General features: G+C 68.6%; 5 protein-coding genes across 5 annotated transcripts; 2 read left to right on the plus strand and 3 right to left on the minus strand.

The window, feature by feature from the left end:
* Positions 1-1429: 1429 nt before the first annotated feature.
* On the minus strand, positions 1430-9924 carry CHLNCDRAFT_52158 (hypothetical protein; the record flags this gene model as incomplete). The annotated part of the gene is made up of 22 exons (XM_005848097.1): positions 1430-1470; positions 1598-1676; positions 1858-2255; positions 2376-2528; positions 2966-3217; positions 3404-3802; positions 3986-4118; positions 4321-4415; positions 4604-4706; positions 4918-5200; positions 5261-5352; positions 5571-6118; positions 6285-6397; positions 6529-7134; positions 7354-7503; positions 7667-7825; positions 7979-8094; positions 8248-8331; positions 8578-8718; positions 8986-9333; positions 9458-9584; positions 9878-9924. The coding sequence occupies 22 exons, from the start codon at positions 9922-9924 to the stop codon at positions 1430-1432; spliced, it is 4467 nt and encodes a 1488-aa protein (XP_005848159.1).
* A 720-nt stretch (positions 9925-10644) lies between these two features.
* CHLNCDRAFT_57785 (expressed protein) lies at positions 10645-13542 on the plus strand (the record flags this gene model as incomplete). Its single annotated transcript, XM_005847937.1, has 8 exons — positions 10645-10765; positions 10892-10950; positions 11055-11656; positions 11888-11969; positions 12172-12405; positions 12652-12726; positions 12895-12998; positions 13266-13542. 8 exons carry the CDS (start codon positions 10645-10647, stop codon positions 13540-13542), a joined length of 1554 nt encoding a protein of 517 aa, XP_005847999.1.
* A 2352-nt stretch (positions 13543-15894) lies between these two features.
* CHLNCDRAFT_22713 (hypothetical protein) lies at positions 15895-17808 on the minus strand (the record flags this gene model as incomplete). The annotated part of the gene is made up of 6 exons (XM_005848098.1): positions 15895-16032; positions 16298-16396; positions 16642-16733; positions 16957-17090; positions 17445-17512; positions 17722-17808. Coding segments are annotated over 6 exons (618 nt in total), but the record flags the coding sequence as incomplete, so codon positions are not given.
* A 2499-nt stretch (positions 17809-20307) lies between these two features.
* Positions 20308-22846, plus strand: CHLNCDRAFT_145529 (hypothetical protein; the record flags this gene model as incomplete). The annotated part of the gene is made up of 8 exons (XM_005847938.1): positions 20308-20396; positions 20520-20676; positions 20818-20880; positions 21155-21317; positions 21456-22003; positions 22166-22229; positions 22387-22504; positions 22690-22846. The coding sequence occupies 8 exons, from the start codon at positions 20308-20310 to the stop codon at positions 22844-22846; spliced, it is 1359 nt and encodes a 452-aa protein (XP_005848000.1).
* Positions 22847-23092: 246 nt separating this feature from the next.
* CHLNCDRAFT_145530 (hypothetical protein) lies at positions 23093-25069 on the minus strand (the record flags this gene model as incomplete). The annotated part of the gene is made up of 5 exons (XM_005848099.1): positions 23093-23514; positions 23734-24010; positions 24240-24386; positions 24496-24619; positions 24834-25069. The coding sequence occupies 5 exons, from the start codon at positions 25067-25069 to the stop codon at positions 23093-23095; spliced, it is 1206 nt and encodes a 401-aa protein (XP_005848161.1).
* Between the last annotated feature and the right edge of the window lie 205 nt (positions 25070-25274).

Raw genomic sequence — 25274 nt, forward strand, 5'->3', positions numbered from 1 at the left:
CGCCCATCCCAGCCAGGGCTGGCTAAATGAGGGCAGGCGGCGGGGCGACATCGCCAGCGCGTCGCCAGCCCCCATGACTGACATCGCCAATATTTTGAGGAGAAATGGCCAATTTTCCTCAGGAACTTCACTCCATAGTGTTAAACAAGCGCCAGCTTGCTGGGGGCTTCGCCCCCAGTCCCCCAAAAGGGAGGCAAGTGCCGACAAAGCAACAGCGGCGCCGCATGTGGCCGCTGCGCTGTGCCAGGCGCAAGGGTGGCTCCCCCGCATTTCGCCAATCCTCAATGTGCCATCGCCAGCTGATTGGCGAAATTTGGACGCGACAGCAGTCCTCATCGCCCGCCCATCGCCAAAGCTGCCACGAGGGCCAGAAACACTGGTGCAAACGAACCCGCCCAGGCCAAACCAGGAGGCCCAGAGCGTCAGGGGACGAACCCATTGCTGATCAAGGCAGAAGATAAGCCGAGAAGGAGGAATTGGAGCTCAGGATGCCGCAGCGAGGAATACACCCGCTGCTGAACACGCTGCGGGTCGTCATGCGTAACGGGGCGAGCTTCCAAATAAAGACAGCAATGCGCCGCGTGAATCCATACATGCTGCAAGTGGTGAGAATAGGGTGGGGCCCGCACGCTGCCCTCCAGCGCGCTTGCTGGACGTGGTGTTGATCTCATCATACCTGCGCTGCATGTGGGACGTCCGGCGGGGGTGGCGCTGTGTGTGCAGGCTGCCTTGCCGCCACTGCCGCCGCCTGCCTACCCCCCCACCGCTGCTTCTGCGGCTCCCGTCCATCCTCTCATTGCCTGGCTGTGGCGGTGCCGCAGGACACCACCAACAATCCCATTTATACCGGAGAGTCTGCTGGGCTAAGTATGGAGGATGAACGCACCCAGGTGCGGCCTTGTTCCTCCTCTGTGCCCCAGCGTTTCGCACGATTGCAGTGCCGTGGCACATGCAAGGCATGCGGTCCGCACGTCTGGTCATCAGCCTCGCCTTTAAAAAGCTTGCTGCTGTATTGGTGCACTGCAGAAAGTGATGTCGCGGTACGAGGGATTCATGGCGGACACCGAAGGCGCCGATGCAGGCACTGGAGTCGGCGCCCCGCCCAGCAAGGGCAGCAGCAGCAGCGGCGGCGGCAACAAGAAGAAGAAGTGATGATTGTGTGTGTGTGAGGCTGGGGTCCAGCAGCCTTCTGTGCCGCTGCCTCCCTCCTTTTGTCTTCCCCTGCTCGTTTGTTGCTCTCGCTTTCTCGTTGCTGCTCCTTCTCGTTTGCTGCTCCTCTCCTCACTGTGTTTGCTTACAGCATTTGTGTCTGGCTGCCTGACCGGCAGCTCCCCTCCATTCTTCCCTTCGCTCTGCCATGATCTTCCACGCCTGTGGTGCAAAGCCGCACCAGGATCACCCACAGTGGCCTCTCTGGCTGCACGTTCTGTCAGCGCTCCACGGCAACCCTGCCGCCCTCAATCACCACCACTGCGGTTGTGGGAGAGGCGGTCGCAGGCAGGCCAGCGTGAGGGGGCGCGGCACCATGCACAATATCTGCAGCAGCAGCAGTAGCAGCAGCAGGGATGGAGCGCAGGCAGGGGCCCGCCGCCCTCACCCCTGTCGCAGCTGGCGATGGTGCTCTGCCTGTGAGCCACCTCGATGATTGTGCTGCCTGCCAGGTGGCGCCGGATCACCTACACAGCAGGTGGCGCAAGATCAGGAGAAACTCTTTCCATCCACCTGACCCATTGTTTGTCAATGCACGTTCCCGGGCAGCAGCAGGCGCTGTGGCGGCAGCAAGCAGGTATGTACAGGGCGCGCGCATTGCCATCTGCACACCACACCAAACTAAACGACACGCCACACACTGCTGACCTCATGCATAGTGTCGGCGGTGGCCGGGTCAACTGACGAGGTGGCCTCATCGAGCAGCAGCAGCCGCGGGTGGCGCAGCAGCACCCGCGCCAGCGCCAGCAGCTGCTGCTGCCCCTGCGACAGCGCCGCCGCGCCCTCGCCCAGCCGCAGCGCCAGCACTCGGCGCTGCAACGCCTCCGCCTCCGCTCCTTCTTGCTGCCGCTGCTGCTGCTGCTCCGCCTCATGGCCAGCGGCAGCAGGAGCGCTGCTGGGCGCCTCGCGCAGCTGCGCCAGCAGTGGCTGCCACAGCGCCACCTGGCGCAGCGCGGCCGCCAGCTCAGCGCCCGTGTGGCGCCCCAGCGGGTCCAGGTTCTGCGCCACGCTGCCATCAAACAGAAAAGGGTGCTGCGGCACAACGCCTGCGGCACGGGGGGGGGGCACAAAAGGCTGCTTGGTGCCGCACCTCTGGCCAGGCGCACGCAAGAAAGCCCAGGCAAGCCAAACCCAGCCCAAGCCAAGCCCAGCGCAGCCTGGCGCACCCACAGCCCGCCGCAGTTCAGCAGCCGGGAGGGAGGCCACGTCGCGGCCGTCGATGCACACCCTGCCGCCGGCGACGGGCGCCAGGCGCAGCAGCGCCGCCAGCAGGCTGCTCTTGCCGGCGCCGGTGCGGCCGCAGATGCCCACGTGGCTGCCTGCGGCACAGACGCCGCGAAACTGAGCACCTTTGAGGGCCCCGAGGTGCGACGCGGCAGCAAGCAGCTGGACTGAGCGGAAGCCTGGTTGACAGGCCAGCAGCCCGCGTCAAGCTGCAGCCAGCAGCGGGAGGAGCGGCGGCAGCATACAGCTGCCGGCGGGCTTGGAAGCGCATGCAGCCCACTGCGTCCCATCGGCTCGCCTGGCTGGATGTCGAGCGTCGCCCCTCGCAGCACCCAGGGCCCAGTCCCGCCGTCGGCAGCGGCCTCGCCGCCGGCTGGCTCGCCGGCACCGTCCCCAGTCCTGCTGCCCGGGCTGCTGCCGTGAGATGGAGCTGCAGCCGTGGCGGCTGCCGACCAGGGCTCATATCGCAGCCACACGTTTTCAAAACAAACGTGCCCGCTGTGCAGCCAGTCGTCTCTGCTCCCGTTCCCACTGCCGGCGCCGCCGGCGCCGCTACTGCGGGGGCTGCCCGGGGCGGGCAGCAGCGGCTGCTGCGCCTCAATGTCCGACCCAACAATGGTGGGTGCCTTTCGCGTGCCTGCTGCCGCTGTGCCATTGCCGGCATGCCCGCCTTCGCCTCGTGGCCGAACCTCCCCGCTGCTGCTGCCGGTACTGCTGGTACTGCTGGTACTGCCACCCAGCTTGAGGTACTGGAAAACGCGCTCCGCCGCCACCATCTCTTGCTCTGCGGCAGGCAGCCGGGCGGCATGGCAGCGCGGTGCATGGCGTTGTCAAGTACTAGGAGCAGAAGTGGTGACAGGCTGGGGTGGAGCACAGCTGAGGAAAGAGCGGCATCACTATCCTCCCAGCATGCCAGCATTGGGCAGCAAAGCTCAAGACGCGCGCCTCCACACGGCAGGCCGCGGCAGACCTGTCTCTGCTGAGGAGGTGAGTAGGCCGTTTAGCAGGCCTGTGATGGGAAGCACATACGACAGGCTCAGCCCCACCAGTCCTGCTGCCATGCTGCCGCGGGCGGCGCCGCTGCCGTAGCTGCTGCCGCCGCCGCCTCCTACCCCCACTGCCCCCGCCACCGGCAGCGCTGCCGCGGGGGTCGCCCAGGGCAGCGCGCCGGCGTGCTCCGCCACTGCGGCGCCGGCCACCGCGGCAGCCAGAGCGGCCGCCATGAGCTGCAGGCGCAGGCCCAGCCAGCTGCCCGCGGCGGCCGACGACACAGAGGCCCGCTGCTGTGCCGCCACCGCCGCCTCGGCGGCCGCTAGGAAGTGGGGCTGCGCGGCAAAGGCCCGCATGGTGGGCCCTCCGCTCAGCAGCTCTGCAGGACATCCGGGGGGCCATGCCAGGCAGGCAGCCCGTCAACGAAAGCAGCCTGTGGCTGAAGTGCACCTCTTCCCAACCACTCACAGTGCTCTGTGCCTGCTTTAACCGACCGCCCTGCACGGCCCCTGCCCCTCCTCCGCCACCACACAGACAGACACACACACCCTCCATGCCCCACCCGAGAAGGCGGTATAGACAGGCGACTTGGCCACAGCATCCAGGCGGCGCAGTTCGCGGCTGGTGGCGCGGTAGTACCGCTGCAGGCTGCGGTACAGCGCCGCCAGCGGCGGCAGCAGCGCCAGCACCAGCGGCTGCGGGCAAGCGGCGGGAGGCGCCATGGCGACAGAGGCAGGCAGGCGCGTCAGGCGCACGGGTGGCCCCTGGGGCGAGCGGCGACAACTTCGGCACGTCTCATGCAAGCAGGGCCCTGCCTTGGCCCCAGCCACCAGCGCCCGCCCTCGCCCCTGCGCCTTCCTGCTAGATGCTCGAGCGCTAGGCAGACGCCTGTCTCACCTGCGTGATACACAGCACCACCGCCACCCCCGCCAGGCTGGCGCAGTTAGCAAGCAGGATGTTGAGGATGAAGGGCAGGGAGTCGTCCACCGTGGCTGCAGGCCGCAGGGCGCAGGCAGGCGAGCGGGTGGGCTCGTTGGCGGGTAGCAGGCAGAGTTGTTCAGGAGGCCGAGGGCTCGGAAGGTAGGGGTCGGGCCCATGCCAGCTGCCATTCTTTCCTGCTGCCCTGCTTTCAAGGTGCGCACCCTTGCAGAGCTGGGGCGCCCCGGCAGCGAGACCCCACCTGTGTCTGATGAGAAGCGGTTGAGCACTCGGCCTGGTGGAGTGGCGTCGAAGAAAGCCAGCGGCAGGGCCAGCACCGCCGCCAGCAGCTGCTCGTGCACGCACTGCGGGAGGCGAGGGGGAGGGGGCAGCGGGCGGTGTGTGTGGGAGGCAGTGGGCGGTGGGTGTGGGAGGGAGTGGTGTGGTCTGAAGGTTGCGCATTACAGTTACAGTACACACACAGTTGCTGGGGGGAGGAGCAGGGGTAGTATGGGCACAGACAGACAGTAGCTCGGTTGGACGAGCCGCGGTGTGGGGGCATCAGTCTCCACCCACCTTGGCGGCCACCAGGCCCCCTTTGGCAAAGGAGAAGGCTCGGGCGAGGGTGATGGCTGAGTTGGCGGCGGCGATTGCCAGCAGTACAGTCAGGTAGTACCGGACCTGAGGGTCCAGGCAGCTGCTGCTGCTGCTGCTGCTTCCCGGGCTGCTGTCCAGGCTGCTGCTGCCGAGGCCACTGCTGGCCGGGGGACTCCCTCCCAGGCTGCTGCCGCCGCTGTGCATCGGCGTGCCAGAGGCAGGCAGGCTGGCACCGCCGCCGCTGCCGGCGGCGGGGCGGACGCTGCTGGGCACGCAGGTGGGTGGCGGCACTCCTGGCATGGAGGGCATTCCGCCAGCGCACCACAGGTATGGATGGGGCTCTGAAGTTTGGTTGGTGGGAGTGGCATGGGACACCCAGTGCGAGAGCCAGAGGTCGTTTCCGTTGCGGGTGGCCTGCAGGGGGGCCAGCGGCATGCGCTGCCATCAGCCGCTGCTATCGGCCGCTGCGCAGCCGCGGGTCCAGCAACAGCGGCAGCCACAGCAGGGGCGGGATGCAGGAAGAGGCGGCGGCGCCAGGGGCCTGCCTGCATGAGGAGCAGGGACAGGAGGATGACGGCGACCCAGCCCCAGCCCGTCGCCGCCGCATATCGCAGGTACACGTCCCAGCGCACGTGGCCCTGCTGTCGCTCCTCCTCCTGCTGCCCCTGCTCCTGCTCCTGCTGCTGCTGCTGCTGCACGCCGAGCGTGGCCCCAACCTGCTGCTCCTCGCCCTCTGCATCTTTGCCTGACATGCGGCTTGCCGCTTCCACCGCACCCTCACCGCCTGCTGCGGCTTGCGGGGCCTCTGGGCTGCGCTCGCTCTCGTCAGCTGCTGCTTCCTGCCGATGCAACGCCGCTGCCTCAGGCTGCACCCGCACCGCCGCCACCCTGCCGCCGCTCATTTCAACAACCATATCTGCCGCCGCCAGCAGGGCAGGCGTATGTGTGGCCACAACAACGGTAAGTGGCCGCCGCTGCTGGTGCTGCTGGTGCTGCTGCTGCTGCTCGCCCCACAGCAGCGGGCTCAGCAGTGCATGCCGCAGGATCCAGGCCGCCACGCCAGCATCCACCGCAGCCAGACAATCATCCAACAGCAGCACGTCAGCGCCGCGGTACAGCGCCCTGGCCAGCGCCAGCCTGGCTCGCTGCCCGCCGCTCAGCGTGGCGCCGCCGCCGCCCACTGCGCGGCAGCAGGGCATGCAGCAGAGGATGCGACTGTTTCACCACTTCCCCCGGGAGGCATAGCAGCAGAAAAAACAAAGCATGGCCAGGCCGTTGGGCGCAGCCCAGCAGATGTCGCAACTCGTCTAAGCCCTGCCGCCAGCCGGGGGCGCCCACCCACTCACCCGTAGTGAGGTCCCCAGCCGGCATGGCTTGGAGGTCTGGCAGCAGGGCGCAGGCGTGCAGTACAGCAGCGTACCGCTGCCTGTCGAGGGCCCGCCCCAGCAGCACATTGTCCCTGCAGGTGGTGAGGCATGTCGGCTAAGCAAGAGCATGTGTGAGGCAGCTTGCCACGGCACGGGGATCGCTGGTACACCAAGGAGGGCCCTGGCCCCACACATGCCACACAGAGTCCCCAGGAACACTAACCTCAGCGTCCCATGCATGATCCAAGGTTCCTGCGGCACATACGCCACGCTGGTGCCCGCCGCCACGAAGCCGCTCAGCGCAGCGATGAGGCCAGCGCCCTGGCTGCCTGGAGAGGCCGTGACACTACCATGCCGCTGCTGCTGCTGCTGCTGGCCAGAATCTGAAGGCAGCATCTCACCCAGCACCGCCGCCAGCAGGCTGCTCTTGCCGCTGCCCACGGGGCCGGTCAGGGCCACCAGGCTGCCAGCTGGCACAGCCAGCTCGACGTCGCGCAGCACGGCACCACCACCTCCTGCCTGCTGCTGCTGTACAACATGGTGCAGGGCCGGCTGCCAAGGCTGGCTCGCAGCCTCCAACCCTGCACCGCCGCTACCCCCGCCGCCGCGGCTGCTGCTAGTGCTGCTGCTGCCGCTGCCGCCCCAGGCAAAGCTCCCGGCAATGCAGATAGCAAGGGGCGTGCTCGCGTCTGCCGCACCGCCCGCCTGGGCTGTGCCGCTGCCGGTGAGCTTGGAACCATTCGCCGGCGGGGCGGCTGTGGGTCCGGCTGTTTCCGGGGCCCGAAGGAACTCTGACAAGCGGCGCACAGACACCACCGCCTCCACCACCCTGCAGCACACCAGCACGATGGAACGGTGTCGGTGCTGGTTAGGCCGTGGGCGTGGATTGAGTGCTAAAGGAGCCAGCCAGGCCAGAGGGAAGGCCCTGCCCCTCTGCCCCTCGCCCGTAGGCACACTGACGCACATGCTTCACCAGCTGCGCCACTGCAGGCCACCACCCATGCGCACACAGCAGCCCACCCATGCGCAGACAGGCGCCCAAGCCCACCCGTTGATGACCCAGGGGAAGGCGTTGATGGGGGCCAGCAGGACATTGAAGAGGGCGAGCGAGGTGAAGACGACTGGGGGGGTGAGCTGGCGCCCCATCAGCGCGTACAGCCCAAACGTGGCCAGGCTGAACAGCAGGCTGGTGGCGGCCCTGCAACAGCACCACCAGCGCGGCACTGGCGTCACACGTCAACCAGAGCGGAGGCTCCAGCGCTCGGCAGCCCGCACGCCCTCTGCAAGGGATGATACTCATCAACCCCTTCACTCCTAAAGGAAAGGAAAGGGGAAACTGCGTGGAAGAAGAAGGAACTCACCAGAAGTAGACGCAGAGGGCGTCGAGGTACTTGCGTACCGCCAGCGCCGCCAGCTCCTCGCGCCGCTCCCGCCGCACGCGCCGCCCAAATGCCGCCTCCCACGCGTAGCACTTGATCTGCCGGATACCCCGCAGGATCTCCAGCATGCAGCGCACGCGCCTGCACGCGTGGTGGGGACCAGCGCGGCGGCAGCTGGGTTGGCGTGCTGCGGGCGCGAGGGCGGCAGGCGCGAAGCTGTGCTCTGCGGTGGCGGCGCCCCTGAACTGGGCGCGTGCTACCCCGCGCTAGGCCCCGTTGCCCTACCGCTCCCACCTGTCCTTAGCCGCCATCATTTTCAGCGAGGCTGCCTGGATGCGGGTGGCCAGAGCTCGGTTGACCGGTATCAGCAGTACCACCAGGGCCAGCCCCGCCAGGAAGGCGTACTGAACCTGTACCGCAGAAAGGACCGGCCAGGAGCGGCGGGAGCATCGCAGAAGGGTGAGAATGGAGAGGCGAGAGCCAGAGAGGAGGGAGCCGGGATGGGCAAGACGAGGAGGCTGCCCGCCACGGCTTGCCTGCGTGTAGAGCAGCCAGAGGGCGACGCCGATCTGGGCGGGCAGGCTCCACAGCTCGTGGAAGCTGAGGCACAGATTGACCAGGCGGTCGGCATCCACAGACATGAGCGTCTGGAGGCAGGGAGGTGTGTGGGGAGGGGGGCAGACGGGTGGTCACAGGCCGGCAGCGGCAGCATCCAAACAAGGCCGCGTATCCCTCAGGCTCGGGCGCGCCGGCAAGGTGTGAGGCTCGCGAGCGCTCGCAAGCCACCGACCGAATGGCCCCAACACCCCACCCCTCCGCCGCGCACCCACATCCACACCAGGCCCCGCGCGCCGCCACCACCCCACCTTCACCCCCACCCCCACCACCCCCACCTGCACCCGCCCGCTGCTCGCGGCCGCCAGCGTGGCGGCGTTGACGGCCAGCGCCTTGCGAAAGACGGCGGCGGTGACCGCGGAGCGCAGCTGGGCGGCGATCAGGGACTGGCGGTAGCCGTAGTGGGCGCCCAGGAAGGCCTGCGGCAGGCGGGAGGAGGGGTGGGGCATGGTGGTGGTTGGTGGTGGCGGCGTGGCGAGCGGCATGGCATCTGGGCGCTGGGGCTTGGGGACCAGCCAAAGAGGTGGTAGCAGATGGCAGAATGAACAGCGCAAATAGAATGGGGGGCGCGGGCAGGGAGCTGCCGAGCAGCAGGCGTCCATGGCTGTGAAGCGGGGCACGGCGCCTCTGCTGGCCCCGCACCCAAGCACTCCGCTGGACCGCGCGCCTCCCTTCACCCCACCCACCTTTAGCAGCAGGCTGGCCGCCAGCAGAGCAGCGCAGGCATAGCCAAACAGCGGCGCCGCCACGTCCACCCGCCACCCCAGCAGGCTTGTCGTGCCGCCGCCGCCGCCGCCGCCACCGCCGCCGCCAGGCGCCGCCGCCAGGTGGCGCAGCAGCAGGTTGAGCAGCAGGGGCCCCGCAAAGTTGAGGGCATCCCCTGCCGCCTTGAGCAGCCCGAGAAGGAAGTAGGGCCAGCCATAGGTGGCCACGATGGCCCGCAGCAGCGACGGCTGCGGCGCCGCTGCGGGCCCTCCCTGGCGCCTGCCGACGCCGGCGCCAGAGCCCGCGTGTGCGGCGGCACGCTCCTGCTCCTGCACCGCCCAGGTGGCACACGGCAGCGCAACTTAATTGGATGTGGCAAACAGAGCTGCTGGAAGTGGGACCATGCCAGCTGTAGGATGGCTGGTCCCGGTTCTTTGCCAAGCCCGCCCGCACCTGCCTCCAGTGCCGCCACAGGCGGCGCCCGCAGGTGGATGGCTGCAAGTGGGCTGGCAGGGTGAAGAGGTCGCGCTGGTGCAGCTGCGCCTGGGTGCTGCCACGGCGCAGCAGCGGCGACACCCAGCTGAAGGCCAGGAAGGACAGCCAGCTGGAGGAGCCCAGGGCGCCGGGCCCAGCGCTGCTGCCGTTCCCGACTGGCGGCTGGCCAGGCGCGGCGGCGGCACCGGGCGAGCCGGTCGTCGCCCCGGTCGTCGCCCCGGTCGTCGCCCCGGCCCGCTCTGCTGCCTGCGCCTGCTCCCTGGATTCGGAGCTGGCAACCAATAGAGGCTCCCTCTCCTCGCTGGTCGCCATCAGAGTGTCGAAGGCCTTGGTTTGGAGACGCAAGGCAGGGCTGGCCCTCGCAAACACATGGCTCACCTAGGCAAGCTTGGCACGATCGCCACCGATCGGTGCACAGTTAGCATGCTGCCGCCCCAGCGGGCTGGCGCCGCCGCCGCAAACACAGCAGCATTGCCAGCCACTGCGTGCCTGGTCTTCATGCCGGAACCGATCTGATGAGGCACTGGACTGCCTGGTGAATAGCGGTTGGCTAGACAGGCGCTGAGGCATACGCCCGAGACTGGGGGCGAGGAAGGTGGGGGGACGGGGCTGCTTCCGGCAGGCAGAGCGTTGCCAGCCTGGCTCTCCTGCCAGTCTCCTGCCGGGGATCGGAATCGCATGCCCACAGCTCGCTGGTGTCATGGCACAGTCAGCAGCTCATGGGCATTGGTGCCGCCCGCGACAGTAGCTTGCCCTTGCAAGGGCGCCGGCGCAAGTGCCGCAGATGTTGCCAACAAAAGAGATGCCATGCTCTAGCAACCCCAGCCGCTTTTCCTACTATGCTGCAGACAGCCACAAACATCTAACGCCCGGATTAGCTTTCCGTGGCACGCGGTTGTCCGACAGCACCCGCCAGCTCGGCCGGGGGGGGGGGGGGGCATGTCGCATTTCGCCGTCGACCGGCACAATCGAGCTTTCACCAGTCGGAGGGACTGCATGGAGGCGCCCGGATGGCTGTTGGAGTGGCCCACAAAGTAAGCCGTGGCTTCGTCGACGCTGAAAGCGGGAGACCGCTGCTGTTCAACGCAAGTTCATCCACGAGTTCCAGCTCGTTGGATACACGCGACGGCAGCCCCAAGGCCGTCATGGCCGGCGGCAAAGGCTGGGGGCAGCCCGGGCTGCCAGCCGCTTTCATTCTAGGAGCGCTGCTCACGCTGTGCGTCGTCTTCCTGACTGGCGGCAGCCTAGGGATGCGATGGCAAGGAGGTGAGCACCCAACCACCAGGCTCACCTGCCGCCGCAAGTTGCCGCCGCCGCTACTTTGTTGCGCAGCCAGCTCGTGTGCGTCTCCCTGCACGCGTGCTGGCTCATTCATATGCCTGCCTGGTGCAGCCCCAGGACTGCGGACTGGTCCTTTAGAGCGGAAGTTTGGGCTGCAAGATGCGGCGCAGGTGGGTGGCACCAAAGGTTGCGGTACAGCAGGGCTTCCCTTGCCAGGGGGAGGGAGCAAGCTGGGCCGTCAGGGCTGTGATGCAGACCATGTGCTGCCTTGCAGGGCGGCGAGGCCTCGCTTGCAGCAGCAGCAGCAGCAGCAGCAGCCATTAGCAATGCCACGCTGCAGTGTCCTGAGCCGGAGCCTGTGACCTGCCCCGATGCCGTGGCCTGCCCAGAGCCGGAGGAACAGCAGCCGTGCCCAGCCTGTAAAGCCTGCCCACCGCCCGTGCTGGCGCCGGCACCGGCGCGCTGCCCGGTATGCCCAGAGCCCGAGCCGGAGAAGTGCCCTAAGACGGAGAAGTGCCCTGAGCCGGAGCCTTGCCCGGCGTTGCCCGAGAAGCAGCCGGGGGCGCCAGAGGACGGCGGGCAGCAGCAGCAGCAGCAGGGCAAGCAGCAGCAGGCGGCGGGCACGCAGGCGGGCGCCGCGCCGCACCTGCGCATGCCCTGGGACCCGCTGCTGACGGCCAGCGAGGTGCAGCGCGGGCTGGGCTACTACGGCAGCGGCAGGCGGCTGGAGGAGGTGGTGGCCAAGCTGATGCGTGGGGAGCCCATCAGGGCATACACGCTGGGCGGCAGCGTTACAAAGGGCTCGGGATCCTCCGAGGACGAGCTTGCCTACCCGGGCCGCTTCTTCGAGTTCCTCAACAAGACCTTCCCGCACAAGTGAGGCCCAGGGGGCGGCAGGCAGGGGGCAGGCGTGCTGCTGCCCTGGCGGGAGCCGTCGCCACGTGCCGTCGGCGCTGGGACCGCGTGGCGCGCGCCGCGCTCGCACGCATGCGTGGGCTGCTGCTGCACCGCTCTGGCTGTTTGCCGCGGCTGGCGGCGCCTAGCTGGCATCGCGTCGCTGGCCCGACCGCCCTGTGCTGCCGCTGCCGCCACTGCCTGCTGCTGCAGGGACCATGTGTTTGTGAACAAGGGGGTGGGCGCCACCAGCTCCGGCATCTTTGCGGCCTGCATCGAGCACATGCTGCCTGACGTGAGCAGCGAGGCTGGCTGCCGCCGCCACGGGGCGGGCACCTCCCTCTCCACATACAGCCACCTCTGTCTCGTGCCATGCCGTTCTCAACCACCCCTCGCTCCCGACTGCCCCTGCCCCTGCCCCCGCCAGCTTTCGCCTGCCTTCTCACCGTGCCCTGCCCTGCCCCTGTCCTGCTCCCACTTACTGCAACTACTTACAGGGAGCTGACCTGGTGGTGCTGGAGTTCACAATGAACGAGAATGCGGACGTGCCGTTCACCGAGCCGCAGCGCCGCGGCTACGAGCAGCTCCTGCGCAAGCTGCTGCGCATGCCGGGCCCGCCCGCGCTGCTGCAGCTGCACCACTACGCCTGGTGGCGCGCCGCGGAGGACGGCGTGGATGGCGGCCTGTTCTATTACCCCATGGCGGAGGCGCACCTGTATGTGATGTCGCAGGTGGGCGCTGGGCACGGCGCGCTGCCTGCGCTGGGCACGCTGCGCTGCCTGAGCTGGGCACGGCGTGTGCGCGCCGGGGACGCTGCATGCGCTGCCTGTGCTGGGCACTATATGCACGCGCTGTGTGGGCAGCGGGGCCCGCCGCGTGCGACCTACCCTGAGGTAGCGCTCGCCCTCCCGCTGCCGCTCTTATCATTCTGCTTTGCTGTGGCATGGTCTGCCCCCCCTTTGCTCCTCCCGCCGCAGTATTACGACATCCCCTCAGTCTCCCTGCGCTCCGCCACCTGGCACCTCATGCACAACCGCATCGAGCGCTTTGACGTGAGCCGCGCGCTGCTGGCAGCGTCCGGCCTGCCACCGCCGCTTTGGCCCCGATCCCCGTAGCGCCTGCCTGGCACCGCACCCGTGCCGCTCCTGCTGCTGCTGCTGTTGCTGCTGCCCCTGTCGCAACTCGCCCCTAACACCTCGCCTCCCTCGCCGCCTGCACAGGTGGACAAGGCGACGGCGCGGCACAAGCGGCACATCGGGCCCACTGGCCACGAGATCCCGCACTCCACAGCGAAGAAGAAGTGGAAGTACTTTTATTATGACAGGTCAGGTCAGCGCAGCACAGCACAGCACAGCACAGCACAGCATGACGCAGCGCAGCGCCCCATAGGACAGCACTTTGTACCACAGCGTATCACGGCACAGCAGCGCTTCTTGTCATAAGACGGCGCTCCTCGGCACGGCGGTCTGCCCAGCTGGTGCTGGCGTCGCAGCCCCCGTCCTGCGTTGCCAGCCCCGTACATCCCCAGCCCGCCAGCCAATCCACACAACCGATGGACCCAACGACCGCACCCTCCCAATTCCACCCGCAGGACGCACCCCAACGACAAGGGTCACCAGGTCCTGGCAGAGCTGCTGGCAGGCGCGGTGCTGCAGGCGGCGGAGCGCGTGCAGGCGGGCGGCGGCGTGGCCGCGGCGGCCGCGGCAGCGGGCTGGCTGCCGGAGCGGCGGGCGGCGGCGCTGGAGGAGCTGCCGCCGCCGATGATCCCGCACAATGAGGACGCGCCCAGCACACTGTGCGCCATGCAGGTGGGCTGTGTGTGTGTGTGTTCGTGCGGTGGAGCTGGGATGTGGGGTTGGGGGGACTGAGGACCAGGCGCCGCCACGGCATGCCCACCCCTTCCTCGCATGCTTGGCACGCCAGGCCGCGCACACCAGCATGCTCATATTCCGCACATCACCATCACAAAAAATAATCATCTACCATGTCTGCCACTGCCACCTCCGCTGCCCCGCCCCAGAATCCACCACCAGCCGCCTCCCTGGCTGCTTTCTTTCTTTCTTTCTTTGGTGTGAGCAGGAGGAGTTCAAGGCCATTGTGGTGGACCACAGCAAGGGCTTTGAGTACACCCCCGAGCGTCCCGAGGAGAAGACGTTTGTGGGGCAGAAGTGGGGCTGGACGGCGAGCAAGCCAGGTGCCGGCGCATGCGCCGCCGCTGCACGCCGCCCGTCGGGCCTGGCCCGCAACCGCCGCCGCCTTGCCAGCCTTGCTGCCCCGCGGCGGCTTCTCCTGGGACGTCCCCTGACTCTTTCTTCCCTGACTCGTCCCCTCCCCTCCCTCCCCTTCCCTCCTCGCCTCCCCCTGCCTGCCCCTTCCCCTGCCTGCCCCGCAGGCGCCTGGGCCGAGCTGGAGTTTGACTCTCGCCCTGACGCCAGCTCAGAGGGCGGCAACTACGCCATCGTCCACCTCACCTACCTCAGGTGTGCGGGCTGGGCCCCCGGCCTTGCACCCTGGCCTTGCACCCTGGCCTTCCACCCCCCCCTCCTTTGGAGGCCGCCAGCAGGCCGCCTTCTATCATTCCATTCCCCATCCAGGCCTTGTTAATTCATGCGGTCATCCATCCATCCACGCATGCATCAACCCAGTCTTTGAATCACCATGTTTGTTTCGCCGTCTTGCTTGCTTTCTTGGTTTCCTTCTTTCCACCCCCAGGTCGTACGAGGGCATGGGCACCGCCCGCATCACATGCGTGTCTGGGTGCAAGTGCGAGGCGACTGACATCGACGGCACCTGGGAGCAGCAGGCCACGCTCATGCAGAACAACAAGTTCAAGGTGGGGCCCGGCTGCGTGGCTGCGTGGTGTGGTACACGCGGTTTGGGTGTGTGGTGTGGTACACACGGTGTGGGTGTCTGGCGTGGTGCGGCTGCAGCTGGCACGGCTGCGGTTTGTGTGTTGCGCTGGATCTGTGTGGCGGTGATCGGTATGGCAGGGTTGGGAGGCGGGAACGTGGGGCCTGCCAGCCTGGTTGTGCCGCCTGCTGCGCTGTGCTGCGGAGCTTCTGTGCTGCGCCCCCGGGCCACCGTCCTTGCCAGCATAGCCGGGGTGGCTGCCCTCGTGCCGCGGCATGCCGACCTTCCTGCTTGGCTGCCTGCCTGGCTCCCTGCTGCAGGTGTCTCCCAGCTCGCACTGCCGCCTGCGGGTGACCGTGCGGGAGGAGCCTGGGGAGGTGCCCCAGGAGGGGCACAAGGTCAAGCTGATGGGCATTATGGCCAGGTGGGCGCCTGCTGCAGCTGGGTGGTTGGTGCTCTTAATGCAGAAGGGTGGGCCAGCTGGGCGTGCCAGCAGCCACAGCCGGTGCTGCCCCGCCCCGTGCTCGGGCTTTGCCACTCCCAAGCAGGCTCACCACCCTCTGCATGCTGCCGGCCTGCTCCCCGCAGTCACTTCCCACTGAGGCTGGACCAGAAGGAGGACCCGACTGAGGTGGTGGCCAGCAAAGTGGAGGTTGCAGACTGATTGATGACGGGCCTGTGGTCATGATACAACGCCAGCAGCCTAAGCACATCATGCACCGTGCATCCCACTTCGCAAGGCACTTGATCCTGCAAAGTGTGCATGATCCTCGTGCTCCCTTGTTTATGTGTCCATTCTTCTCCTATTGCATTCATCCATCTGCGCTGTGCCCTGCATTGCCACATGAATGTCGGCAGCCGCACACATCACCTTCTGTAATCGCACGGCCCGTGCAGCAGGCCCCGCCAAGCGCCCTCCTGGTCTGCAACAGCTGCTGCTCGCCAAAAAAACTGATTGGACGTTGCTATAGGTGATGCAGAAGGTATGGACAGGATTGTCAAATGCTGAAGAATCGCAAACGAATGCGGCGGTGCGCCATGAGTGGCAGGACATGCATGCATTGCAGCCCGCCAGAGAGGAGCCAAGCAGCTGGCAGGGCGGCAGTGACAAAACTCAGGGAATGGGGCAGTGTAGAGAGAGCCGGCTTGCAAACAGTGGGATCACATGGGTCGTGTGGTCACGGAAAGAGGTAGGCGGGTAGCTAGGCTGGCTGTGTGGTCAGGAAAGGAAGTAGATGGGCAGCTGAGCCGGAAGGACGTGGCGCGGATGCACTGCGGCTGCCCCGCGCCCGGCCTCGCCAGCACAGCCGCTGCTCGCGAGCTTGCGCACGCTACAGCCTGCACCCCGGCCGTGACGCATGGGCGGAGCCTCAGGCGGCGGCCTCCTGCAGCTGCAGCGAGCCGTCCAGGGCGTCCAGCCTCTGCATGTCGGCATCTGTTAGGTCAAAGGAGAAGAGGTCCAGGTTGGCCTCCATGCGGTTGACCTTGGTGGTGCGCGGCACCACGGCCTGCGGGTGGGTGGTCGCGTGGGGGACGGGGGCGGGGCATGCGAGCAGGGTGGTCGTTGGGATGCGGAGCGAGGTGCTGAGCGAGGGCAAGGACGACTCCTTGGGTGGGAGCGCCTCGGGTGGGAGCGCCGGGGAGTGAGGCAAGCAGGGCAACATGACGCAAAACGAGGCAACACGAGGCAACACGAGGCGGGCAGGGCCGGAATGCGGCCGACGCGCAGCCTCCTTTGCTCCACTGCCGCCGCCACCGCCGCTGCCGCCTCACCTGGCCGTGCTGCAGCGCCCAGCGCAGCACCACCTGCGCCGTTGTCTTGCCAAGGCGCACCGCGATGTCGTACACAACGGGGTGCTCCAGCACAGGGTTCTGGCCCTGCAGCCGGCGCGGGGCAGCGGCAGCAGGGGTGGCAGCTCAGGGCGCTCACAGGCGTCCACAGCAGCCACGGCAGCAGTAGATAGGCGCAGCGGCGGGGGCAGCGGTGCCGCGGCAGCGAGAGCTGAGCGCGGCGTGCCTCGCGCCAGGCACCGTGCCCCGCCACCCCAACCCCGTGCCCGCGCCAAGCGACCGCGACCGCCCCGCCCAGGCCCAGCCCTGCCCACCTGCGTCGCCACCAGCCACTGCCCCCCCAGGGAGGAGTATGCCTGGAACTGGATGCCGTGGTTGCGGCAGAAGGCCTGCAGCTCCCACTCCTGGCGCAGCAGGTCTGCAGGGGCAGGGTAGGCGGGCACCCGGCAGGAGGCAGGGTGGAGGCTGCGCTGTGCTGGTGACAGCCCGGGCGTGGCCGGGGGAGGCCAGCCCTTGCCAGGTTACGTCCCAGCACATGCCAGCCCGACCCATGTCCCAGCCCAGACCAGACCGGCCAGCCCACCGCACCCCAGCCCAAGCCAGCCGCAGCAGGAGCCCGAGCCGAGCGCCGCCAGCCGCACCCGAGTTGCTCTGCAGCACGGCGGGCTTGATGCGGGCGATGCGGATCAGCTCCGCCATCTGGTCAAGGTTGAAGTTGGAGACCCCCGCCGCCCGCAGCTTCTTCTCCGACACCAGCTGCTCCAGGGCGGCCCAGCTGCAAGCACGGGGCCAGTGGGAGGGGCAGCGTCGAGAAGCGCGCGCGTGAGGGCACGGCATGTGCAGGTGGCGCATCGCGAGAGCATGCTGGGGGCGGAGGAGGCACAGCCGCGGTCAGGGTGGTGATAGCTAAGCCAGCCGTTGCGCCGCACCTGTCCTGCCACGTCCCCTCTATCTTGGCATCCCCACACAGGCCGCCCCAGCACCTGCGGGCAAAACGAAGCGCGACGGCTGCCGGTCGGCGGCGGCGCGGAACGCACCCTGCGCCGCTGCTTGCAAGGCAGGCCTGCTGCAAGGCGCATCCCAGGCACGCCTGCCGCCTATTCGCAGCACCAGAGGGAGCGGCCCTCACTCTGGGTAGTGCAGCAGCATCAGGTCCACGTAGTCGGTCTGCAGGTCCTGAAGGGCCTCGTTGAAGACCTGGGGAGATGGAGGGAGGGAGGCAGGGAGGGAGGGAGCAAATGGTGAGGGAGGGAGCAGGGGAAGGGGCGCATGTGCGACAGGCAGCAGAAGGGCGCCCCGCCTGCTTTGCACATGCGGCGTGGCAGCAGCCGCTGCGGGGCGGGGCGGGGCCGTATAGTCTCCTTGGCATGCAGCAGCGGCGTGCCAGCGCCGGCCTGAGGGCCCACCTCCAGAGTGCTCCAGTAGCCCAGGTGGCGGGGGTGGATCTTGGAGGTGATGAACAGGTGCTCCCGCTTGATGCCGCTGCGGGAAAGAACACAAGAGCGAGGCAGGTGGAGGCGAGACGCCGGTGTGTGCGTGTGGGGTGTGCGTGCACGTGCTTGCTGTTGGTGGTGGGCAGGGCAGGGCAGGGCAGCAAGAGGCTCTGGCCCGGAGGCTCACCTGGCCGACCAGCCCCAGCCCACCAGGTCTTCCCGGTACCATTCCCGTGCCTGCAGTTCCAGGCAGGCAGTGGCAAGGCAGGCACCTCGTCAGCGCCACCAGGCCAGCGTGCTAGTGGCATTGTGGGTGCCATTACCTGCATTACTACAGTACAACACGAGAGCACGCAAGCAGTGCCACCAGAGTGCAGGCAGGCAGGCAGGTTTGAACACATGCCCAGGCGCATCCGCTAGCCCTCCGGCCCTGCGCTCACCCCTGCGCTGTCCACCAGGCGGTATCCCACTCTGATGGCGGTGAACACGGCATCTGCGGTGATGTCGGTGAGGCCGGCGGTACCGTACCCTACCATGGGCATCATCACGCCCGGTACCAACTGGGCCTGCAGGCGGGCGGGGCAGGCGGCGGCGCAGCATGTGATGAAGGGTGCAGGGCGCACAGGCAGCAGCAGGCAGTGAGGTGCCCGGGCTGGGCTGGCTTGATACACAACAGACGGTTGGGTACACGTGCTGCTGGCAGCTGCCTGAGGCAGCTGGCTTGGCCTGGCTGTGCCATGCTGGGCCCGGGCTGGCCGCCCTCCCCACCCCAGCTGCGGCGCTTGCAGCCGGCGACTCCCTGCTCACCACTTGGGGCACCTCTGCTCCGTGCAGGTACTTGAGGGTGCAGATCCCGCAGGAGGCGGGACAGTTGATGTACATAAAGCCTGCAGGGAGCGGGCATGGGTGCCAGGCATACAGGATGAGCGACAGGCGGGGCCGCGGGTCGCCAGGAGAGCGGAGACGGCAGCCGTGGGCCGGCACGCATCGCAGGGCGGCAGCGGCACCCGGCACCGGGCGGCCGGCTGGGGCGCAGCCTCCGCGTGGCCGCACCCGGGTTGCGTTCGCAGCCGTCATCGGCGCTCCACTGCTTGCACTGCGCCGCCGACTGCCGGTCGGCGCAGTTGGGGCGGGACACCAGCGTGCCCTTGCCCTGGGGGAGCAGGTTGGGCCAGTGGCCGTTGAGCGGCTCCGGAAGCACAGCGTCCTCCGCCGCCACGCGAGGCCGCTGCTGCGCCTGCTGCCCAGACTTCTGCTGCCCCGGCGCTTGCTGCGTCCCAGCCTTCTGCTGCCCCGACGGCTGCTGGCTCGCCTTCGCCTGCCCCGCCTGCTGCTGCTGGCTGGCGTTTGCCTGCCCTGCCTGCTGCTGGCCAGCCTTTGCCTGCCCTGCCTGCTGCTGCCCGGCCTGGCCCAGGCGCTGCTGTCCAGCCTGCTGCTGCTGCGCTGCCTGTTGGCCAGAGCCCAGCTGCACCTGCCGCTGCTTCAGCTCTTCATCCCGCTGCTGCTTTGCCCGCAGCTGCTGCTGCTGGTCGAAATGGTGCTCCTCAGCCTGCTGCTGCTGCTGCTGCCCATCCTTCTTCTGGTTGCGCGCCCATTCCTCACGCCCTGTAGCATGGCGGATGCCGGCGCCGGTTGGGGCGTCGTCGGTGACGCTGCCAGTGCCAGCGCCGCCGGCACCGCCGCCTCTGCTGGTGCCAAAGGCTTTGCCGTCAGTGGCGGCGGTGCCCTCGCCGCGGCTGCTGCCCTTGTCGTTGCCGCGGATGATTGCGCCCTGCAGCTCCGATCCTTGCTTGTCGTGCGTCAGCGACGGCGCCTCTGCAGAGAGGCAGCCGGCACGGCGTGACGCTGGGAAAAACACAGCCATCAAAGAGAGGCAGGCAATTCCCGGGCCCAAGACAGAGGCCGAGGCAAGGCACCCCGTCCTCTGCCCTTGCCTTTCTGGTTGTGAATCAGTGTCCTCCGCGACGGGGGAGCATCCTGGCCCTCCTGAGCCTGCTGCTTCGAGGGCAGGCTGCGGCGGGCGGCACCGCGGGCGCTGCCGCCGCCGGCGCTGCCACCGCCGGTCCTGCGCGTCTTGAACTCCCCCAGGTTGCTCTCGGGCAGGCTGTGGAAGAAGGCGAAGACCACCAGGGTGGGCGCTATGAGCACGACCAGCACAGCGACCAGGGTGTAGCTGAGGACCCGTCCCTTGCCGCCGCGCTTCTGCTGTGGCAAGGGCGGCATTGCTGGGTGATCGGCGAGTAGTGCCGGGGGGCAGCGGCTTGCTAGGCAAACATGGTGTAGATGCGATGCGGATGGGCCAATCTGGTGCAGTGGGGACCGGCGTTGCTGTGTCCAGCTGGATGGAGTTCTGGCAACAGTCTGCAGGCATCGATGGCTACAAGATGATCTCCCGGCACAGCCGCTGAGCTGGCGGTCGGCGTGGCATCTCCTGAATGCTTTCAAGCCTCCTGCGCGGAATGCTTCAAGAAGCGCTGCAGGGCACAGCGAGGGTGTTCCTCACTGCGTTTTTCCACCGCAACCAGGGTTCCCACTCTCCCGCCCCTCCCCCCGCCCGGGATGGACTGGTGGCGGCAGCAGATTGGAGCGTGCTTGGACTCGGTGGCCACGCAGCTGCCGCAGCTGCAGACCTCGCTGTCCCAGCTGGGGTGCGGCCCGCCCGCCTACCGCTCATCTCCCGCCTCTGCCCCGCTCCTCCCGTATCAAGCCGCCCGCTGCCGCCGTGCTCGCCCGGCCCACTGCTGCGCTGCCCTGCCGCATGCACGCTGCAGGCACAGCATGGGCGAGTGGGTGGGCCACCTGGGCGCGGGCGGCGGCGCGGCAGGCGCGTCTGCCATCGGCCAGGAGTACGAGCTGGGCGCCCGCCGCCTGCGGGTGGTGCGCCAGCTGGGCGAGGGAGGCTACTCCTTTGTCTACCTGGTTCGGGAGGTGCAGGCAAGTGGGGCGGCTGCAGAGGCGGCACCAGCCTGTCGTGCTGCGACGTCGTGACAAAGCGCCAGGGCGGCCCGGCGCCAGGCGTGCACAGATCTGCGTGCCGGCCCAGGCATGCCCCAAGCCCGTGGTGTGCAGGGCGCGGGCAGCGGCGGGCTGCTGGCGGCGCCAGCGGGCACAGGTCTGTTCGCGCTCAAGCGGGTGAGCTCCCACACAGCCGCGCCGTGCCTGCTGCCGACGGTGTTGGCTGCTTCCCGGCGCCATCCACCCTCCAGTTGCCTGCCGCCGACCGCGGCCAGTGGGCTGCCCTGGCATTGGCTGGGCTGCTGCCTGCTGCTGCGCCCTCCGCCTGCTGCCTGCACCCTCTCAACACCCGTCGGCGGCGTGCCGGGTGTGGCGGCAGCAGGCAGCCGCGATGCTGTGCGCCCACCCGATCCATGTTCCACCCGATCCATGTTCCACCTTTCCACCCCAGGTGCTGTGTGGCGGCCCAGACCAGCTGTCGGAGGCGCAGCATGAGGTGGCGACCATGCGGCGCCTGCGCCACCCCTGCCTGCTGCCGCTGCTGGACGCGGCGGTGCGCGAGCAGCGCACGCCCGACGGCGGCAGCCGCCAGGTGGTGCTCATGCTGTTCCCAGGTGTGCGACGCTGCTGAGGCAGCCGGTGGAGGCAGCGCAAGGGAAGCGAGCCCTCGGCAACCACCGCTCGCCCTGCCGCTCCCCTTGCCGCCACCCACTGCCTGCCGCGCCGCACCTCTACTGCTTGTGCCGTCGCAGTGTACGCCCAGGGAAACCTGTTCGATTTCATCCAGGAGCAGCGCCAGCAGTGGCAGCGGCTGGCGGCGGGCCCGGCGAGGGCCGCGCTGCGCCGGCAGCAGCTGCGGGAAGTGCTGCAGCTGTTCCTGCAGGTGTGCGCCGCGCTGCACAGCATGCACAGCATGGAGCCGCCGCTCGCGCACCGAGATGTCAAGCCCCAGAATGTGCTGCTGAGGCTGCGGCAGGAGCCCGACGGTGGCGGCAGCGGCGGCGGCGGGGCTGGGTCGGCAGCCCCGCAGCAGCAGCAGCAACAGCCCCGGCAGGGCGAGCGACAGCAGTGGGAGGCTGGGGAGTGGGGCGGGGGTGGCAGCGGCGGTGATGCGCCAGGCAGCGCGGTGGTGGCGGTGGAGGAGGAGGGGCAGCAGGCGCAGGCGCGGTGGTGGCAGCGGCGGCTGGCGGCGTGGCGGGAGCGGTACGAGGCGGTGCTGATGGATTTTGGCAGTACACGTACCGCACGTGTGGTCGTGCGCAACCGGTCCGAGGCGATGTCAGTACAGGAGGATGCTGAGGTGAGGCGAGGCAGCAGGGCCTTAGCTTGGCTGGCTCGTGCCGCCAGCTGTATGGCGCCGGCACATGTGCCGAGCCATGAAGCATGTGTGTGCGTTTTTGCTTGCTTGCTGTGGGCCTGACGCCCACCTGCCTGGGCGGCACCACTGCCCCGCGATGTGCAGCGCCAGTGTACCGCACCGTACCGCGCCTCTGAGCTCTGGGACGTCCCTTCCTTCTGCGCCATCGGTGAGCGAGGCTGCGGGCCAGGCGTGTGTGGCCTGCGGACGGGGCCGCAGGCAGGCGGCGGCAGCAGCAGCTGTTGCGGGGCAACAGTTCCTGCCAATTGTGCACCCTGACTCTCCCCACTAACTGGGCTGGGCTGCCCTGTGCTGCTGGCGCGCAGACGAGCGGGTGGATGTGTGGTCGCTGGGGTGCCTCCTGTACTTCCTGGTGTGCGGGCAGAGCCCCTTTGAGCGCGCGGCGGGCGAGGCGGGCGGCAGCCTGATGCTGGCGGTAGTCAAGTGAGCATGCGCAGCCAGCGCACTTGCCAGCCACCCAGCTGCGCCCAGCCTCTCGGTCCCCGCCGAGCCTCCCCGGGCTGCCCTGCTGGCAGGATGGATCGGCGAGGCGCCGCGTGCTGCGCTCGCACATGCACACGAGGTTCACTGCGCGCCGCCCTGGCCCCCTCCTCCTCCTGCCGCTGCAGCGGGCGGCTGAGCTGGCCGGACGACGCGGCATCCAGCTGCCCCGCGGGCATCAAGCAGCTGGCGGCCGCCTGCCTCGACACCGACCCCGCCACCCGGCCCGCAGTCGCCGAGGTGGCGGCGCAGGCGGACGCCATCCTGGCCTCCCTGCCAACCTGATGGAGGCATCCCAGTGTGCAGCCACCGGGCCGGCCTGCCTCCAGCGCTCTGCACCTGAGGCTGGGGCTCCTGTCCGCTTCGCTGGATTCACTTCTTGGGGGTCCCTGCCCAGCTGGCCCTGTTCCTCCTTCACTTATGCACTCCACTTGTTCAGCACTGCCAGATCGAACGAAATGAACATTTCAACACAATCGCCGACCAGTTTATTATAACGCAATCACCAACAGAGGCTCTCATGATGCGCGTTCACACGGAGGAGGGTCGGGTGTGCGGCACCAGCGGCACCCGCTCCCCGCCGCCCCGATCCTCGTCCTCGTCCTCCTCCTCCACCACCACCACCTCCCCCGCTGCGGCGCCGCCGCCGAGGCGTCCGCCCTCTGCCAGCTCCAGCTGCAGCTGCTGCCCCTGGTCCCTGGGTACCGGCAGATACCCCGCAGACGCCTCCAGCCGCAGCCTGCTGTCTTTTGCCTTGAGCCCGGGGTGCGGGCTGCCGGCTGGCAGCAGGCTGCCGTCCCCTCCTCCGCCGTCGCCGCCGCCTCCAGGGCCCTGCCGCCTCTCTGCCAGGATGACGACGAGGCTGCTGCTGCACACCAGGGCGGCGCCCAGCAGGCCCAGGCCCGAGGGAGGGTGGTTGTAGACCAGCAAGTCCCCCAGTAAACCCCAGATCACTGCAGCAGCACACGTGCGGGGGTGGGGTGGGGGGTGGGGGGGTGGGGGGCTTGCTGGGCAGGCCGATAGACGTGCGGGCGTGAGCAGCCGCGCTTGAGCAAAAGCCAGGAGGCAAGCGGCGAGTGCACGCGAGACCGCTGCAGCTGCCCTGCCTGGCGGCATCAGCCGGGCAAGACAGTGGCAGGAAAGAAAGAGGCCACCACCACCACCCTGCCCACCTCCCAGGAAGCTCATCATCGTCGTGGGTGTGGCCTTGCTGAGCTTCAGGGCCCAGGTGGCGGTGGTCTGCACGCAACAGGCCAGCAGCCCCGCCGCCGCCAGCGCGCCCCAGGCGGCCGCCGAGCGCGGCGCCACCAGCGCCTGGCCGGGCACCAGGCAGGCCAGCGCGGCGCTGCCAGCCACCGACAGCGCGGCCATGCTGAACATGATGCTGGAAACAGGCTCCGACCTGCCCAGGATGCGCACACAGAACTTGGCTGAGGCCATGAAGACCGCCTGCGGGCAGGCATGGCAAGCGCGGCAGGCGCGGCAGAACATGGGCTTCAAGCGTTCAAAACACCGGTGCGTTGCCAGATGTGGCTGCGAGGTGGTGGCGGCGGCGGCGGCGGCGGGGTGTGGTGTGCGGGCGGGCGAGGCGGGCAGGTGAGGCAGGCGGCAGCGCTCGAGGGCAGGCCCGGTTTTTATAGGAGGTGCCGCTGCTCGCCTGCAGGATGCCGATGCCCACCCCTGCCATGCTGAGCGCCCGGGAGCCGCCGCCAAACAGGAAGGTGGGCTGCGCCACGAGCAGCACGCCCGCCGCGCACAGCGGCGCCGCCGCCGCCATCACCACCCCGCCGCTGCTCTCGCCCAGCACCAGCGGCGACAGCAGCGCCTGCGGCAGGTGCAGAGCAGCAGAAGCAGTCAAAGAAACAACAACTGTTGATGTAGTACGACACAGCACATTCGCTGCTAAGTTAGCGGCCGTCGATTCACAAGCGCACCACGAACAGCGGGGCCAGGAAGGCGAAGACGGCGGCGTCCGCCAGCGGCAGCAGCTGCACCGCGGAGTAGTAGCAGGTGATGGCGCCAAACCCCACCAGCCCCCGCACCAGCAGCAGCCACCTCCTGCGCGTGAGGTGGGGTGGGGTGGGGTGGTGGGGCAGGGGTGGGGGTGTCTCTCTGGTTGTTGCCGCCGTTGCCGCCGTCTGCATGCTGGGGGTGCTTGTGCTGGGTAGCGGTGAGGGCAGGGGCTGAAGGAAAGGCGAGGGTTTGGGGGAGCTGCGATGGCTGGCCGCAGGCAGGCAAGCGCAGGGCACGCGGCAGACAGGCGCCCACCCACCGCGAGCTGCGCCAGGGCCACTCTGCCGCCTGCCCCGCCGCGCGCCTGCCCTGCCACAGCAGCAAGCTGCCCGACAGCAGCAGGACCACTATGGACCTGGCCAGGACGATCTCCATGACAGGGAGGCCCTGCCCTCCGGCCAGCTTGGCGGCCAGGCCCATGCCTGCGGCGCACAGGCCGCTGACCAGCTGCAGGTACAGGCCCGCCTCCGCCCGCCCCGCGCATGGCAGCCGCATCGCCTGCCTGCCTCCTGCGCGCACAGCGAAAGCGAGAACTGCGCCTCAGATGGCCAAGGCGGAAGGCAGCGTGCTGCTGCGGCGGCAGCAGCGGCGGCGGGCAAGCCAGGCGGTAGGGCCGCCTACCTTGGCTCGCCTGTGGGGCCCGCTCCCTGTACTCTGCACAACTCGCGATCACTCCCGTGCAGCGCGCCACACCACCCGC

This window comes from Chlorella variabilis (assembly GCF_000147415.1).
Source record: "Chlorella variabilis unplaced genomic scaffold CHLNCscaffold_9, whole genome shotgun sequence".
NCBI lineage: Eukaryota > Viridiplantae > Chlorophyta > Trebouxiophyceae > Chlorellales > Chlorellaceae > Chlorella > Chlorella variabilis.